This window comes from Magallana gigas, chromosome 2, assembly GCF_963853765.1.
Source record: "Magallana gigas chromosome 2, xbMagGiga1.1, whole genome shotgun sequence".
In the NCBI taxonomy this organism is placed as follows: domain Eukaryota; kingdom Metazoa; phylum Mollusca; class Bivalvia; order Ostreida; family Ostreidae; genus Magallana; species Magallana gigas.
Window position 1 is genome coordinate 60,346,695 of NC_088854.1, and position 17,181 is coordinate 60,363,875.

At 37.8% G+C, this 17,181-nt stretch overlaps 3 protein-coding genes across 5 annotated transcripts; all 3 read left to right on the forward strand.

The window, feature by feature from the left end:
* The first annotated feature begins 1,393 nt into the window (after nucleotides 1–1,393).
* On the forward strand, nucleotides 1,394–7,886 carry LOC117681748 (uncharacterized). 3 transcript variants are annotated; one of them, XM_066077588.1, is made up of 4 exons: nucleotides 1,394–1,533; nucleotides 3,611–4,433; nucleotides 4,549–4,791; nucleotides 7,339–7,886. In XM_066077588.1, exons 2-4 carry the CDS (start codon nucleotides 3,686–3,688, stop codon nucleotides 7,785–7,787), a joined length of 1,440 nt encoding a protein of 479 aa, XP_065933660.1. In that variant the 5' UTR covers nucleotides 1,394–1,533; nucleotides 3,611–3,685; the 3' UTR covers nucleotides 7,788–7,886. The 3 variants fall into 3 exon arrangements, with proteins under 3 accessions (XP_065933660.1, XP_065933661.1, XP_065933659.1); XM_066077589.1 differs by having other exon boundaries at nucleotides 1,413–1,543; XM_066077587.1 differs by lacking the exon at nucleotides 1,394–1,533 and adding an exon at nucleotides 2,251–2,473.
* Nucleotides 7,887–8,291: 405 nt separating this feature from the next.
* LOC105324398 (D(2) dopamine receptor) lies at nucleotides 8,292–9,704 on the forward strand. Its single transcript, XM_011423460.3, has one exon. It carries the CDS (start codon nucleotides 8,292–8,294, stop codon nucleotides 9,702–9,704), a length of 1,413 nt encoding a protein of 470 aa, XP_011421762.3.
* A 309-nt stretch (nucleotides 9,705–10,013) lies between these two features.
* Nucleotides 10,014–11,879, forward strand: LOC105324399 (alpha-2Db adrenergic receptor). Its single transcript, XM_011423461.3, has one exon. The coding sequence runs from the start codon at nucleotides 10,014–10,016 to the stop codon at nucleotides 11,877–11,879; it is 1,866 nt and encodes a 621-aa protein (XP_011421763.3).
* Nucleotides 11,880–17,181: the final 5,302 nt, after the last annotated feature.

A 17,181-nucleotide genomic window follows, 5' to 3' on the forward strand; every position in this document is an offset into this window, starting at 1 on the left:
ACAAATAATAAATATTATACATCTCAGAGTGTAAATATTTGGCACTATAACTAATCGAACCAGAACAAAATACTCATTACAATATTTTTAATTTTAAACACCGGTTGAACACATTTTGTATTATCATTTTTCTTCACCGCAGCAAAAAAGTCAAACGGTCAGTTTTTAAGATTCCCATACAGTGCACTGCATCATCAATTGGTAGATCCATCATCGGATGGGGGTGTGAGTGCGTGCACATCTCGTCATCACTCAGTCAACACATTTCAAATCATAATTTTGATTTCATATTCTCTTTTCCTCTCAACTAGCCTCCGTCTCCAGTTTATAAACCTTGATTTCACCATTTCCATTCCCTAACCAAAGATCGCCATCTTCTCCAACATCAATGGCTTCCGGAAGCAGAACTGAATCCAGCGGAAGTAAAAAGGAATGAAATTTTCCGGTCTGAGTGATCACGTGTACGTTATGACAGCCGCAGTCACTAACATAAATAAATCCGAAGCCGTCACATGCTATTCCTGACGGATTCAGGGAACCCGATGGGCCTCTGTATTCAAACACCCGTCCGCCATCTTGATCAAGTCCGACAACTCTCCCCGGGCCCCAACCCCCTTTCTCCACGAGACAGATTGTATCGTTAGCAGATTGAGACATGTCATAAACGTCGCCTAGATTAAGGCCCTGATCCACTTGGATGACCGATTTTTGTGATGATCGGGAGAGTTTACTTAGAGGGCTACCCCGACATTGCTGGGTCGACAGGGCGCATATCAGAAGATCATTCCCCGCCGTCAGATGCAAACAGTTAGGAAAGAATTCCAACTGTAACATTGGTTTGATTTGACCTTTGTTTGTGTGTATCCATAAAGCTTTACTGTGTATTTTTGAGAAAATAATTTCTCTTTTTGAAGTCACAACAAAATCTTGAATAACACTGTCCGCGCGTATTCTCTGAAGGTAATTTCCTTCGGCAGCATGTGATACAAGCTCCTCTGAGATGGCCCCGCATTTCAGCCATGCGTCGCCATTTCCCCTCGGTACTATTCTGATGTGTTGCACGGTGCTATTTTCGACTAGTGACGTCTTCGGCTTAAATTCCGAAACACGACTCTCGACAACGGGTTTAAATTTGACCCTGGGTGGACGGGCTTCATTGACGGAGAGCTCCGAATGGTGGATAACGTCTGGAACATTCGAGCCGGACACACGCTTACTTCCGTACCTGTATAAATGGTGGTCCCGGGTCTCCTCGTCAGCTATCAGGTGAATACGTTTACACCTGTCACAGAATTCCCGGGAGCAGTCGTTACACGCCCACTTCACCTCGTCCTCGTTACAATGAATACAGAGGAGTCCCGAGGAACTGCAGGCCTCCGCGAACTGGTCATCGGTGTCCTCTGACGCCATTATAGAGCCTTCACTTAGCACTCTCGTATCCCAATGATAACAGACAAGCCGTAAACTCGGGTAGAAAGCGGAAAGATAAGGGACTTCACCAAAGTTAGATATACTGCACGCTCCTTCACATAGGTATTTACAGGTGATTGATAAAATTACATGGGGTTTAAATTTTTAACTTGTTTGTGTAATTTGATACATCGTGTACAAAACAGGATATCGTGGCTTTAACGCGACAGGGAAATATTTTGCGTAATTCTTGGAAATTTGCATCAGTAGTATTGTTATTTCATTGTTATGGTTTTTTAATCCTCTGATTTATAGATAAAATGCATTGTCATACTTTCAAGCTTTATTCAAAAAGGTATTTCGTATTTGAATCCCTAATATTAAGTTCTAATAGTTTTAATAAATTTTGTGTTTCAAAAATCGTAAAAATTTAATTCTCAATGACAGTGTAAATTTACAGTAGATAATATATAAATAGCAACACAAAAGATGTGTTTATTAAAAAAACCAAAATGTCTAAAAAATCGATACTTTATTAAACAGGCACGTAGCTTCGTTTTTGAAAAGTGGATGGGATGGGGACTTACTCATACAAAAAAAAAATACTGATAAGTAAAACAAACAAAAAAGGGGGAAATCAAATAAATTATAACATTGACAACTTCCAAGTCATTAAAACCCTTAATATTTCACTTCACATTTTTACATGCTTCCAAAAGGTGGGGGACCAACTCTCTGATAATTCAATTCTTTATAGTAAATATAAGAAAAATGTTTGCTGCGAGAAAACGTGGGGGGGGGGGGGGTGGAGTCCCCCCCCTTCCCTCGATTTCGTGCTTAAATAGCACAAGCAAAATTACTCTGACTCATTCCTCGTACTAAGAATAACTCGGACAAAAATGAATTTTAAAATAGCGGAAATGATAAAAATAGCTCGCGTTCATTTGGAAATTCCATGAAAACATCCCTGTTGTCGTATTTCGGTTCGTCATGCTCTGTAATGGACCTGACCAGTTCTCTAGTATTACTCCCGTTATGTATCCTCTTGAAAGCTGAAATCATGGTAGGTAACGCAGATACATATCTATGTAACAGAAAACGTATGTTATTGACACGTTTTATATTTTGTAGCTGTGTCAAATTGTACTCTTAATACAATAGTTAAGAACTTATAAGTAGAAAGACATTATTGATACAGCATTGTAGTACATGTACATGTATGTGTTTACAATGTGTTCTTAAGTTAGCCAGTTGATTTTATAGATGAGCATTTGGCGGGATGGGGAGGGGATTTATGTGACGTCTTAAGGCCACTAGAAGGCAGAATGCGATGCCTTGGTGAGAGGCGAGATCCCGGTATTGAGATTTTGAGATCTAGAGATTTTGTGAGCCTCTATAGAAGACATTGTTTCAGGATCTGTAGAGTCAAAGAATTGGAATAAAGTCCACATTAGCTCCTGGCTTGCAGAAATAAATGTATCTGTATAACGGAAATAACTTTTTTTTTTAATTGACTCTTTTAGATTGACTCCTTTATCTGATGGGAAGCTATGAATTTATCTGTTTTATGAATTTAATTTATTTGCACGATTATCATGTCTATTTTGTTAGGTGTTGTGTAGAATTGACGAGAGTAATTAAGAGGATTGTCTTTCGACATTCACTTTTAATAATGAAGAATACTTTGACACATATAAGCAATAACAGAATTAGTACTTGTAAAGATCCAACGGACTTCGCCAGCTATGTGTTTACATTAAACCCAAAGTAAGGTACTCGGCTGAGAGATTAAAATAAAAATAGGTGACAAAATTCGATAAGATACGGATGGACAGACTTAAGTTTCCGAACTGTCATTCAATATGATTATTAAACACTTTCAAAACTTTGACAATCTTAGTCGGGGGTGGGGGTGGGGTGAACGCCGCCTTAAACCCGCCATCGCAACAGCACAATCTGTAATCGCTGTTTCCTGCATGTACAATCTGCATCCAGTTTATCCCGAATGTATCTAGACATCAAGATCAGCAACGTCTTTGATTTTGACAATTTTATTATAAACTTACCTATAGATTGTCATAGATAAGATAAAAAAATTTTGATGTTAGACTTTTAATGTAACACTGGTGCCAACCAAATCCCTCATATTTAGTATATCATAACTTGCTTATTATCATTCATTGTATCTCCTTTTATGTAGAAAACTACCAATATACAAGTACCAGAATGCAGACTGGACGGCCGTCTCCAGAGATCGGGAAATACTTCGGAGGACATGTGCACCCAGTGCCGAGAATGTCTAAACAAGTCACTGTGTAAAAAGTCAGTCAAAACAAAATGTATCCAGTGTCCGCCAGGATCGTTTGTCAGACTGACACGTAAAGAAAAGATATGTCGGGGCTGTAGGAAGTGTTTAAAAAGTGTTCATCATATCAGGTGTGCCGACATTGTCGACTTGAACTGTAAACTGGATTGCCGTCATACGACAACTGACCACCGATGTAAGGCGTGCCCTGTTTGCAGGGAGGACGAGTTCACGAAGGCTAATTGTTCTGCAACACATAATACCGTGTGTAAGCCGTGCAAACGGTGCAAGCCGTCTCATTTTGTCCACCGGAAGTGCTCAAATCAAACTAACACTCAATGTAGACCGTGTACCAAATGCCGTAAAGGTCATACATATATTTATAAAAAATGCAGAGGAAACAAAGACACACAGTGTAGACAATGCTCCAAGTGTAAACCAGGTCATTACGTCAGAAAGAAATGTACAATACGTCATGATACTAAATGTGCTCGCTGTCCTTCTGGTACAGATTGTGACAGGTGTCCGTCCGGTACTTACAAGTCCGTTCATAACCGCTCTATGAGTCGATGTGTTCCATGTGAAGCTGGAAGATTTATGGATAAAGATCAGCACTTTTTAACTTTCTGTAAAACGTGTCGGCGATGTGGTCCACATGAACTCATCGTTCAAGCGTGTAACATAACACATGACACGAGATGTGGACCATGCATATCAGGTTTGTTATCTGATACATAAAATGTTTTACTTCGAAAAATCGACTGAATTACAGTAGGTACCATGCATTACTGACTGTCTTCACTTGTGTAAGGTTTTGGTAATTTATTCTGTAGGGTATTTCCGCCTGTCGTCATCCCACAATTGTGCAATGTGTTCGCCCTGTCCCCCGAATTCTACAGGCCTAGAAGTAGACGAATGTCGACAATCTACAAATGCTAGCCGGATCTGCATGCCACTGACACCTTTATATGACCACCATTATCAACGACCCTCACCCAAAGACCCGCCATTAAAATCTGCCTCGACCCCGCCGTTTCAGCCGCCAACTTCAGATTTTCGGATTGGGTCAAAGTTAGGTTTGTGATTATGATCGGATGTTAGCTCTTATTCACATCATCTTAAAGGTTTTTAATAACCGGTTACAGTACTCGCTTGCTTTTCTGATCGAGTACTCTGTTACTCGTATTTTTAGACGGAGGCTGTTTAACAGCCTCCGTATATTGTGATTGTCTTGCCCGTGACGCCATATAATGAGGATTCCTTAAGCACCATCTAGCGGTAGACGAAATAATGAATGATTATGAGATTTGATGAATAAACATGGCGTGCTTCTTTGTCTCTGTCGTATATCGTTCGCATATTATCAATTTCCCACGGAGACGTATCTCTCTTTACAGCCCCCCCCCCCCCCCCCCCGAAAGTTATTTGAGAAGTCAGTGTATTTTAATTTACAAGCTGATAAGAATGTCGCGCGTGAAAAAAAATAGATAGAATTGACAAAAAAATCTTTTACATGATGCAAACAATAGCCATAATTTATATAATTAAAACTGGTACCATATAACAGAACTTGAGTTCTCTGCAAATTCAAAATATAATAAATAGCAAAATAAAGTACATGTGTTTATTGTGTCCATAGTCTTAACGAGAGAGAGAGAGAGAGAGAGAGAGAGAGAGAGAGAGAGAGAGAGAGAGAGAGAGAGAGTTCGAGTTCTGTTGAGAAAAAAGAAGTATACGAACTAAACTTCACAAACACAGTATATCAATCTTTAAATCAAACATCACAAACAGTGTATAATACTTCATTGTTAAGTATGCTTCCTTTCTCTTTATTTGAAATCAAACATCACAAACAGTGTAGAATACATGTACTTCATTGTTATACATACCTTTTTTCTCTTTGCTAGAAATCAAACATCACAAACAGTGTAGAATACCTATAAACTTTATTGTTAAGCATGCCTTCTTTCTCTTTACTTAAAATCAAACATCACAAACAGTGTAGAATACTTTATTGTTAGGCATACTTCTGTTCTCCTTACTTGAAATGAAAACTAATAGGAACGCGTGGTGCACCTCGCGCGTTGATTTGATTAACAGGGGTAACGCGTGGACTTTGACTGAAACTGCATGCTGGATTAAATCACATTGTACTATATTCTTTTGTGGATACTAATTTTATGAATATATAATATTAGTATATTTCAAATAAATGTACGTAAAATTACGCCTTAAACACTTTCTCTCTCTCTCTCTCTCTCTCTCTCTCTCTCTCTCTCTCTCTCTCTCTCTCTCTCTCTCTCTCTCTCTCTCTCTCTCTCTCTCTCTCTCTCTCATAACGATCATAATAAGAGAATATCTAGATTGACGACACTCATTAATCAAGAAATCCCTTCTGTGAGATAGAAAAGGAGAGGGGGGGGGGGGGGATGGGAGGTTGTACAGTTAGACAAAGTAGTTTGCAATTTAGAGGTTATCTTTTGTCTTGAACAGGTGTGGAAACCTCTAGGATATGGCGTTTTCTACCTTGGGTTTGCAAATCACTATACACAGGAAATAATATCGACTTAAACTAAATATACACAAGAAAAGAAATGTGTACATAAATAGTTTGCATTGTATTTTTCAAGTTCGAGTTGTACTGTGCATCTAATAACATGTACAGTTTCCCATGTTGTTTTGTGATGCAAAATAATTTCCCCCTTCCTTTTTTTGTAAAGAATAAACACCTTTAAGTAGTAATATAACAAACTTATGAGGTTGAAATAAGAGAACACTAATTATTTTAATATTATCTACCTAACTCTGATGTCAACCTGAAAAATATCCTCGCGACCTTTAATTGCCATAATACTAAACCGCTTCGCGAATATTCCAACATGATAAGCGGTATGCACGCTGTTTTCCCTTAAAAAAAACATATAAATTTTCATTAGTTTAATTTCCTCCGAAATGATCAGTACTTTGCAGTTCTTTGATTGTTGTTGTTACAGTTTTCATTAAGATCCCAACCCTTTACTTTTCAGTATGTTTTTACGGAGGGTCCAGTATAATCGTTGGTTTCCGAATTATGTTCCAATTTAAGACGATTTAACATTTGTTGTCTCACCCATATAAGATAGTTTCAATTCACAGTATTTACATTTCACGAATTCTTTTAAAGCTGCTTGGTCCGGGGTTGTTTTTTTTTTTTTTGGGGGGGGGGGGGGGGTTTACAGTATCAAATAATTTTCCATACAACACAGTTATCTTATAAATGTTATAGACTTTCACCAATTTATCCAATAGAATCCAGTGGAATCCACATCGGGGTTTTAAAAAGGGGCGAAATAAAAAGAAACCCTTGTATGTAAAGTTTGTTTTGTAAACAAATTTTAGATTTTCGAATTGAAATATAGAACTACTGCAATGCCTATCATAATGCACATTCTATGCAAACCATCGTTTAATTGCGTATATAGAATTTTCTACGAAATCGGACCAAGTAGCTTTAAAGAAGATGTATTAGATATAACACTGAGACTAAATACATTAATATTTTATCATTTCGGTTTTTTATATCATTATCACATGTGCAGTGTGTTTTATATTATTATCACAGTGTGTTTCTATGTTCTCCTTAGATGAAAAACCACTGGAACTCGACTTTGAGACTGAACTCAACACTGAGACAGAGCACTCACAGCTCCCCGACAAATCTACTCACGACTCTGTCGTCATCTTAGTCGTAGCTTTGGTGATCTCACTTCTATTTATAGGGATGACTTTGGTTCTTGTGACAAAATTCAATAAAAAAAGCAAAAATTTAAAAAGAAAAGTCAATAGCGAGATTAACGCTGAAACAGTCTCCATACCAACCCTCTTCTCGACCAATTCGATCACAGATTGTTTCGATCTTGGTGCTCTGTATAAGATTTCGAATCCTAAGTACAACAGTGATCCGGATTTCCATAAAGCGGACTTTCGGAATGTCTCTGAATATGCATATCCTGCCAGAAATGCCAGGGTTCCGAAATCCCGCTCCATGGGGACTGTTGACGTGATGGATTTAGAATTTTGGAGAGATTGGTAATTAAACAACGCCCAGTCTCAACTGTAAAATCAAGGACCAAGTTATGACTGTGTCATTTTAAAACTCATTTAAAGAAATAAATTTGCTTGAATAAATATATGCCAAGGTTTTATTATCCTTGAAAGTTGTTAAAAAGTTAACATCAAAGTAATAAATACATGTATATCCTTCATCAGTACGGCAACTTTCTTTATATTTAAAAGTTGTTGAAAAATTAATATCAAAATTTGTGACCAAAGTTATGAATATGACTTCAATAATTACGAAATTTGTTTAACTTTAATGGAAACTAACTGGGACATTTTAAATATAAGTTGGTTTTAAATATTTGCTGATCTACTTGTTCCCTTTAAACGAACAACAGATGTTTTGATAGTAGATTATCTCCCTTTATAGAAAAGTAAATTTTAGTATCAGGTAGTCGATACATATTGGGATTCACATGTTTCATATACAGACAATTTCAACACAGTTCATGATCAATATATTACCCACCCTTGGACGATGTCTAACGCGTCTAGCCTCGCTGACACTGTGGCGGCTTTCAGCGGCCCGTATCTCCTGTGGCTGGAGAAAGATGTATTACCCATAATTACCGGAACTGTTCTTTTGTGTGTCTTTCTGTGTGGATTTGTTTTGAACAGTCTGACGATCCACGCCATTCGAAAGAAGCGCATCACGTCTCTCTGTAAACACCTGTTCCTCCAGCTCGTGGCGCTGGACTTCGTCGCCTACTCGTTTCTTCTACTTCCGGTCATCATTACGTCGTTCGCTAAAGACTGGGTTTTGTCAGACGCACTTTGTCAAATTTCCGGCGCCATAGGAACGACCTGCTTCATATGTGTGTTTATATTTCTTACTTTCCTGTGTGCCGAGAGGATGGTGAAAATGAACAATCCGAGCGTTTACGACGGGTTCTTTGGAAATACCTGTATTTGCGTCATTATTTCTGTTGTGACGTGGGCATTGGCGTTCACCGGAAGTATGTTACCTACCGCAGGATGGGGAACTCTTAAGTATATTTCTTACCAAAACAGATGTAATCTCCAGCACAGTAAAAATACCATTAACATGAACCTGATATTCTTCTTCGGAATGTTTCTTCCTACTTTCGTGGCACTTCTCTTCTGTATCGGAACCTTCCTACAGAGAAAAGAAATCCTTAAAAGTCTGACGTCATTGAAATCTTACGTGAACAATGTCAATGTAAAAGTTGAAAGAAAGAGTCGGGAAAACGGAGCCACGGAAAATATAAAACTCGGGGAAATCGTCAGTGATGAGTATGAGACGGTACCAGAGGTAGAAAACGTGAACAGGGCGCTGACGGCCGCCGAAATCGAGGTCAAACAGCCGAATTCTTCTTCTCCTGATAGAATGTCGGTGACATCCCCAATAAACGAGAGACCGAACTCCAGGAACAGTGTGTCTCCGATACCAGGGTCGCAATCGACTCGCTCCGAGAAAGAGATGAGGAAAGATTTAATCAGGGGTGGGGTGAGTGGGGATGAGACCAGACTTAAAACGAGGCGGGTTGCCTCGACGGTGTACAAAAGGTCAATGGAGCAGGTAGACTTTCACCTGGCCGCCACCTACGTTTTGATCCTGGGTATTGTTTTTATCTTATGGCTTCCGTACGTCATAGTGTGTTACCTGGATGTATATGATACCACGTACATTTGGGGAGGGTGGTACTCTATTGTTTTGATCATAAGTGACATCAGTTACTGTGTAAAGCCCATAGTGTTTATGTCACACAACCACCTATTCAGGAAGGCAACTTCAGACGCCGTTCCCGAGAGCTTAAGGACGAGGGCGATCCGAGCCAAGAGAGTTCTATCTAAAACAGCCAGAAAGGTGGATGGAGTTATCTTCCTTAAAATGGGAGACGATGCAAGGACTCCCATTATTTTAAAATAATGAGTCCTTAATCTCGTACAATGAGTTTTTAAATCAATTGTGATCGTGACCTCTTTCTTATAATTAGAGAACATAGTTATAACTGAAAGTATTAAAATTTGACCTTAATCGGTTTATAACATGTTAGCTGATTATATCCAAAATTATTTTCGTTGGTTTAATTTTGAACGTTAATCAGTCCGCTTTCCTACGCCACGTAAAACGACTCGAGAATGTGAAACAGATTTCTACACACAGAACAGTATATGAACTATGTAATACCGCGGAATCTTCCAGCATCTCGTCGCGCCGTCATCCACCCTCGTGAAGATGTCGTCGTCCGTCGTCAGCTCTTTTGGGGGGTCGTTCTTCAAGTGGTTCCAGGACGGCGTGCTGCCCTACTTACTGGGGACCGTCATCCTAATTGTTGTCATCGTCTCTTGCTCCCTCAACATCCTGCTCATCGTCACGCTGAAGAAGAGGGATATGATGAAGTACCCGTGTAACCGCTTCGTCCTGGAGTTGTCGGTGATGGACCTATTAGCCGTGGCCTTCATCCTGCTACCCTCCATGGTAGCTGCCTTCTCCAAGACCTGGTACTTCACCGACTACTTCTGCTACGTTCACGGCGGCCTCATCCTCTGGTTTCATCTTGTCACCTTCGGTCTTCTCTCTGTGATGTTTGTGGAGAGAATGGTCAAGATTACCAACACGAACCTGTACGCCAAGGTGTTTACTTCCTCCCGCGTGGTGACGCTCCTGTCGGCTCTGGTCTGGGTCTTCACTTTGCTTGTCACTGGTGTGTCGGCCTCACCTTGGCTAACCATCTCCTACAACTTCTATCACGCAGCCTGTGCCGTTAATTTGGATGATAACATTTATTACACGTCTATCGTCGTTGTGCTGGGGATGGTCGCATCTCTAATTGTGTGCATTGTTTGCATTGTCAAGATTTTCAGGTTTAAAAAACAAGCAGCGGAAAAAGCAAACAATGACAAAAAGAACAGCATTACTTCTATAAAAGAGGAGCCGGGCGACAAGAGTAAATCAGCAGGAGGTAGCGGGGGCTTCGGCGCTCTTCTCTCCCAGACTAAGACCAACAGTTCATCAACCTCTGAACGGAAAGTGTCTACGACGGGAATTGGAGCGTCAGCCAGCGGCGGGGGAGGGGGTAAACCCCCCAAAAACAAGCTAGCGCTAATGGCGGCTCGTAAGAAAATCAAGAAAGCTGTGAACAAAACCAAAGTCACCAAGCTGTTCTCTTTGAAGGAGGACAATGGTGACCCGAATCTTCATATGATGGTGACGTATATTATTGTCTGGGTGGCGATGTTTGTCTGCCATGCACCGTACTTCGCCATCAATATTGCCGACTTCTTTGATTCGGGGGACATTTGGGGTGGGTACTATAGCATAACTGTCATCTTCTTCATGGTCAGTTATTGTTTGAAGCCTGTTATCTACCTCGCGCATAACCGGAACTACAGAAAAGGGTACAAAGAAACAATGCCAGAGAATGTGATAGAAAAGGCGAATGTAGCCAGAAAGTCCGTCTCAGATTTTATGACCAAGATCGACAAAGCCATGTTTAAGACCCCGGGAAAGAAAAAGCTGGACGCTACTCTCAATACACATATGGCAGCCAACAAATGGCTGAGGAAAGTCAAGAATAAGAAAGGAGCAGGCGGGGGAGCTTTGGGAGCCTTTGGAAAATTGAAACCGAAGTCCGAACCACCGAAAACTGATGGCAAACAAGAAGCTAACGTTTCCGGTACATCTGAAAATCCAAAGCCATCTCAAACCGAGTCAGGAGGTCAGCCGTTTGTCAATGCTTCTTCCGCGGGTAAAGTGCCTCCGGCCGTCCGCCCACTGTCAGCTGATTGGTCACCCACCCCCTCAAACTCCGCCCCCTCCCCCGCAGTCGTCACGTCAAGGGACGTCGATTTGGCAGAGAAAGGGGTCTCCCCGGCGGCCGCAGTGTTAGCTACCAAGAATTACGGTACCAACAGCACTGACATCACTGAGCCAGTTCCCGAGGATGATGATCTCGCCCCTTCCGGTAACTCAAAGGGAGGCTCTTTTAACAGAGGGAAGCTGAAATCGATCGTAAACAAACAAATGAATTATCGGCGACTTTCCAAAATGGCACACGTGTTTGAAGTTGAAGATAGTGACCAAGCCCTGGATTTTGTTTAAACTCTGACATATATGTGTATTTTTATCTTGTTAAAAATCATTTTTTATCAATAATTTATCTGTTTTTATATATTCACACCGGTGCATGGAATTTGAATCATATTGAAAAAAAAATAATTTCATAACATTTCCCTTCGACCTTGACTATGTCTTAATATATAGAATAAATATCCAGATTGATTCTTGTTTTGTGGGAAATTATGATATAGTTCTTTGGCTATATAATAATTGTATTTCACAATTTACTCAACATCGAGAGCTTGCATCCTCTAAGTCCATGCACACCAAACCGTGTCATATTTTACAGCTGATATCACACTATATATACCGTGTCATGAACTAAATCAGGACCACATTCTACGTTACTGTTTATAAGGGATGAAAATTTTCATTTTATTTTTATGTATTAAATGGTAAACTTATGTATATTGAATGAATTACCAAAATGTTAAAAGATTAACTTTCAAGCGAGATACAGAAGAAGTCGTTCTTATGAAAACAAAGCTGGTCTTATATTTGTTTACAAATAAGGTAAAGTTTTAAAAAAATAACATTTACTGTCGGCAAAAACAATAAACTGATTCAATTTGTTCATAAATAATTTCATCATTAACAAAAAGCAAGATGTAGATTGAAACTTATTCCAATACAACACATAAGCAAACAATAACAAAACCTGAGCTTTGTTTACAAAACAAAGAATTTTAACCTCTTTTACTCGCTTCTATCTCGATATTTAACTTCCAAGTTTTGACAAATCACTAAAACATCCATATTGACCATTTAAGACACTAAACATGAAAGTAGTATCAGCAAACTGATGTCATGTTGTAAATTTTGAATTTACTGGGTGGGTGTAAATACAAATTTTGTATTTACACCCACCCAGTAAATTCAAAATTTACAACATGACACTGAGCTAAAATATTGTCGCTCTAATGTCATCTTTACAGAGGACTCTAATGTATTCTTTACATAGGACGTTCAGTATTTATATATCTCGGTATCCATTGGTCCCGACAAACTGTGAACTGACGGGAACAGTGACCCGAGAGATCATGTCGGGCAAGTGGCCAGCGAGATTAGTCCTGCCACGTCACAGGGCGGTGTTAAGTGGGGTATTAATTTGTTGATATTACGGTAGACTATTAAGACGTGCGATAATTATAGAATACATGTATATGCTTTCATTTAAAGTTGAGAGGTTTTCTGATTTTTTAAAACCCCATGCGCGTGTCTTTCTACTACTAACGTATGTCTTTAGATCGCAATATTCACTAACTGTTCAGACAAGACCACTAAAGAACACATTTTGGTATCTTCCACCTGGTCGTAACTCTTTGTCCCTTGCATTTTCGACCGAGATCTGTGTATTTTACGGTTATAAATCTTTTATGCTAAAAGTCGACGGAACACATCGCATAGGGTATCTATGTACATGTATCATGCCACAGGTTGCTAGAAAAAGATCTAGAAGAAATTGTTTACCGATTTTATTTATCATTTTTTATTATAATTTAGTGCTTAAAGGGGCATGGTCACGATTTTAGTCAAAAATTGTTTTTCCGATTTTAATGTTTACAATATGTTAGTAAGGTATTTTTAATAGGCAACCAAAATTTGAGTGTTCTTATTGAGTTATAAGCGAGTTATAGAGCTTACAATTCTTTGCTATGTAAACAACAAAAATTTTGTTTACATTTTGAATGTTGAAGTAAAAATACCATTTTTATACCCTAAAATGAGCGTTAAACGTTAGAAACTCTTTATTTATTCTTAAAATGAATAAGAAGATAGACAAATCAGCTTTAAAAAGATGTTTAACTGGTATATTGAACCTTTGTAAACAAATACAGGGCACGAACCTTGTTTACATGACAAAGAATTGTGAGTTCTGTATCTAGCTAAGAACTCTGCGACTGACTCCTAGATTTTATTTGATAATTAGAAATGCATTCCTAAAACATTGTGAATAAATAAAACAGAAAAATAGAATTTGACCAAAATCGTGACCAGTCCCCAATTAAGGTGGAATAACACATCATCACAACCTGGCCGACCTCTGATCGAAACGACATTTCGTTTTTATCGACGGCAACATGTAACTTACTCCATAACCAGTTATGAAATGGATACTTTTCTAAACAAGCGTGTTAATGCATCAAACTATACTACCAGAAATGCACATAATTACTGTTTACCAATATGTATTGTAAATGAATTGTATAAATCTTCGATTGCTCCTACTGTTGTTGATAAGTGGAATGCGCTTTTAACGGATGTCCGTGAAAGTGACTCTGTTCGCATTTTTAAGGAAAAATACATTTTTCTGTTCAAATGGAAATGTACCTATTAAGTAAATACTTGTAGAAACAGACGTTTTTTGCACACATGTATGTGATACATATGTGAATATTATTTATACCAGACTTCGACATATTTATGCACCAGATAACGATTAATATATCAATATTTTAATATCAACAGTCCACTCTGTTTGAATGATAAGCTTGAAGATACTTACCATTATTTTTTTCACATGTAATAATATATAGATACTAGAAATGTTCTACTGAATAAAAATTTTCATAATGTATATATAAACATTGTCAATACTCTCGACGTCTTACTTTGGGGTGAGAGCGTAATAATTGACAGTACAACACACATATTATTTATTTACATTAATTTATAATCATATCAAATCATTAACAAAAGCAATTATACGTTCATGTTCTTTCTTTTATTATAAGATCAATAAAAATCAAAAAATAGACCTAGATTATTTTACAGCTTCGCATAGATTACCTACAAAGTTAAGTCTCGTTTCAAATCAAATGTACATGTAGTTATTAACTTTACAAAAAGTTCAATAAATCTGATATGATGTTATGTATGTCAATCATGAAATGACTAAAGTTGGTTATGTAGTTTCTTTGAATGTCTAACAGAGAGTCATACTTTAGTTTTCCCGCGTTTCGTAGAATAGCGGGAAAACGTTGTATGATAATAACGTGTTCGAATAGATTTCGTAAGAATACGGGGCGGGGCCATAGGAAGGCCAGTATAAAAGGGTCAGTGTTAAATAGCCAAGGTCATTCTAGCCAGTTTCACTCAACGCACTAAGCTTAGAGTCTTTTTTTTTTTTTAAAATTTGTCTCTATTATATTCATTGAATTATATATCATTCTGTAATTAATAATAGTATTTATAATAATGTCAGATTAAGTCCGATATTCGCCCCTAGACTTTATCTTGCGTTCGGACACAGGTTTCCATAGTTTTTTTTCAAATATTTTATCTAAGGTTTTTCTTGGGCGGTTTTTAACGTCATTCATGGGGAAGCATATTTATATGTTACATTTTATGTACACATGATTTCGATGATGTATTATCATTAAAGGCAAGCTGCCCGCAAAGCTCGTCTGGCTCACACCTAAGTTGTGTTGTTGTTAATGTGTTGGAAATATAGTGTATATTATACGTAAGCCTTCCGTCTTCCTTATCTCCTGGAGGTGCGACTCAAACATACCTAACCACTAAATCCAATAGTTCTTTCACAAACAGTTTATTAACAAGCGTGATCGTATACCTTTATCAAATTTACAACATCAGTAAAAAGCAGCTTAAAAATTAGAATATGTTTATTAAGCTGAATCAAAACACAAAATAAAATTGTGTCTAACATCGTTTTACAGGGATATATAACATTTTACTTATGATTGACAGTTCTGACTAGTTCGGCCCATCTACGATGGTCATGAGTAAACATTTAGTGTTCAAATACCAGAGTTATATTTTATTTTTAAATAAAACAACAAAATTGTCAGAACTGTCTATCAAAGAGTATGGATGCACGTTTTGAGTTTCCGAGTCCGAGTCTCTGAGTCCCTCACCTGGGTATGATGCATCGCTAACGCATAATACATTCATGGCTATAAGTGTACAAAGGTTACATAGATGTAACAAGCATTCCATGCCTAACTAGCAATATTAGGGTCTTCATTGCAGAGACAGGGTCGTCAAATATGACAATTTGTTGATAATTTTTTTTTCATATATTTTCAATTTGGATTTAACTGTGCCCGAATTCCATACCTGATTAATTAACGTCATTTAAGACTAAGATTATTGGAATGCTTGAGTTTGACGCATCGCTTACGTACAATATCAAAATGTCATATATAGAAGTACACATGGTTATATAAAACATGCTATACATGACTCAGTATAGAGTACCAGAGCTATCGATGCAGACACAGAATCGCAAAATATGACAATTTATTTATAAAAGTCCCAATTTGAATATTTGTGCCCGCATTCTACACCTGGTAGCAAAAAAATTATTCAGGAATACGGCGCTGTGCTACAAGAGTCACATAGTCCATTTTGTTATTTATCTTTACCACAATTCATTGCGCAGTATCGAGGTATACATGAGTATTATAGTGGCCAATTTGTAATACCAACAACTCAAGGTCATAGCATGGCTACCTGGTTACTTACGTACCCCAAAGTCAGAACACCTATGTTAAGAGGTAGTATTCAGTTTCAGTTTGTTTTTCACTCAACACCATATAATAGTACAAGAGGTACATAAGAAGACCAAACTTATTTACATATATACAATATAGTTGTAAAGGTCAAGAAAGTAAGTGGGGTGAACGAACAGTATGATTAATTTTTGAAATAAAGAAGCACAATTTTCTTAATGTAATATAACCAACTGAAGACATGTTTTCATAGAACTTTTTAGTGTTAGGAGAAGAACAGTAATATGTAACTAAAACTGACTTCGTAATTTACTTAATGCCTTGCATTCTAATATAACATGAAATTCATCACCAATTTTGTTACAATTACACAAATTAGAATAACGTTTACTTCTTTCAACAGTACCCCACCTTCCTATTTCGACAGGAAGATGATGATTTGTAGTTCTAAACTTAACTAATATTTTTCTTAATTTACTATGTAAAAAGAGTAAGTAGCGTTCACTTTCAAAATTTGTTTTAAAAATTCTATAAATAACACCCGTAGTCGATTCCTGACTATCGTTATGCCATTTTTGTAAAAATTGATCTCTAAACCTTTGTCAAGGCATGCTTACAAGCTTTCTTCTAATGGGTGGATATAATGTACTAGCTTTATATGTTCGGAGTCTATTGGTTTCTTCTTGTAGTTCTCCAGAGCGAATACGATAATTTAGCACAAGATAACACACAATTCTACTTTAACACTTTTTAAACGTCACATTTTTTTTTCTCACGAGGAAAACACAACTGCTTTAGTTTAGTTAATA

Coding starts and splice junctions, on each gene's coding strand:
- LOC117681748 (XM_066077587.1), top strand. CDS start 2,366: ATGAAAACATCCCTGTTGTCGTATTTCGGTTCGTCATGCTCTGTAATG. Junction 4,434..4,548: donor ATGTGGACCATGCATATCAG/GTTTGTTATCTG, acceptor TTTATTCTGTAG/GGTATTTCCGCCTGTCGTCA. Junction 4,792..7,338: donor TCGGATTGGGTCAAAGTTAG/GTTTGTGATTAT, acceptor TGTTCTCCTTAG/ATGAAAAACCACTGGAACTC.
- LOC105324398 (XM_011423460.3), top strand. CDS start 8,292: ATGTCTAACGCGTCTAGCCTCGCTGACACTGTGGCGGCTTTCAGCGGC.
- LOC105324399 (XM_011423461.3), top strand. CDS start 10,014: ATGTCGTCGTCCGTCGTCAGCTCTTTTGGGGGGTCGTTCTTCAAGTGG.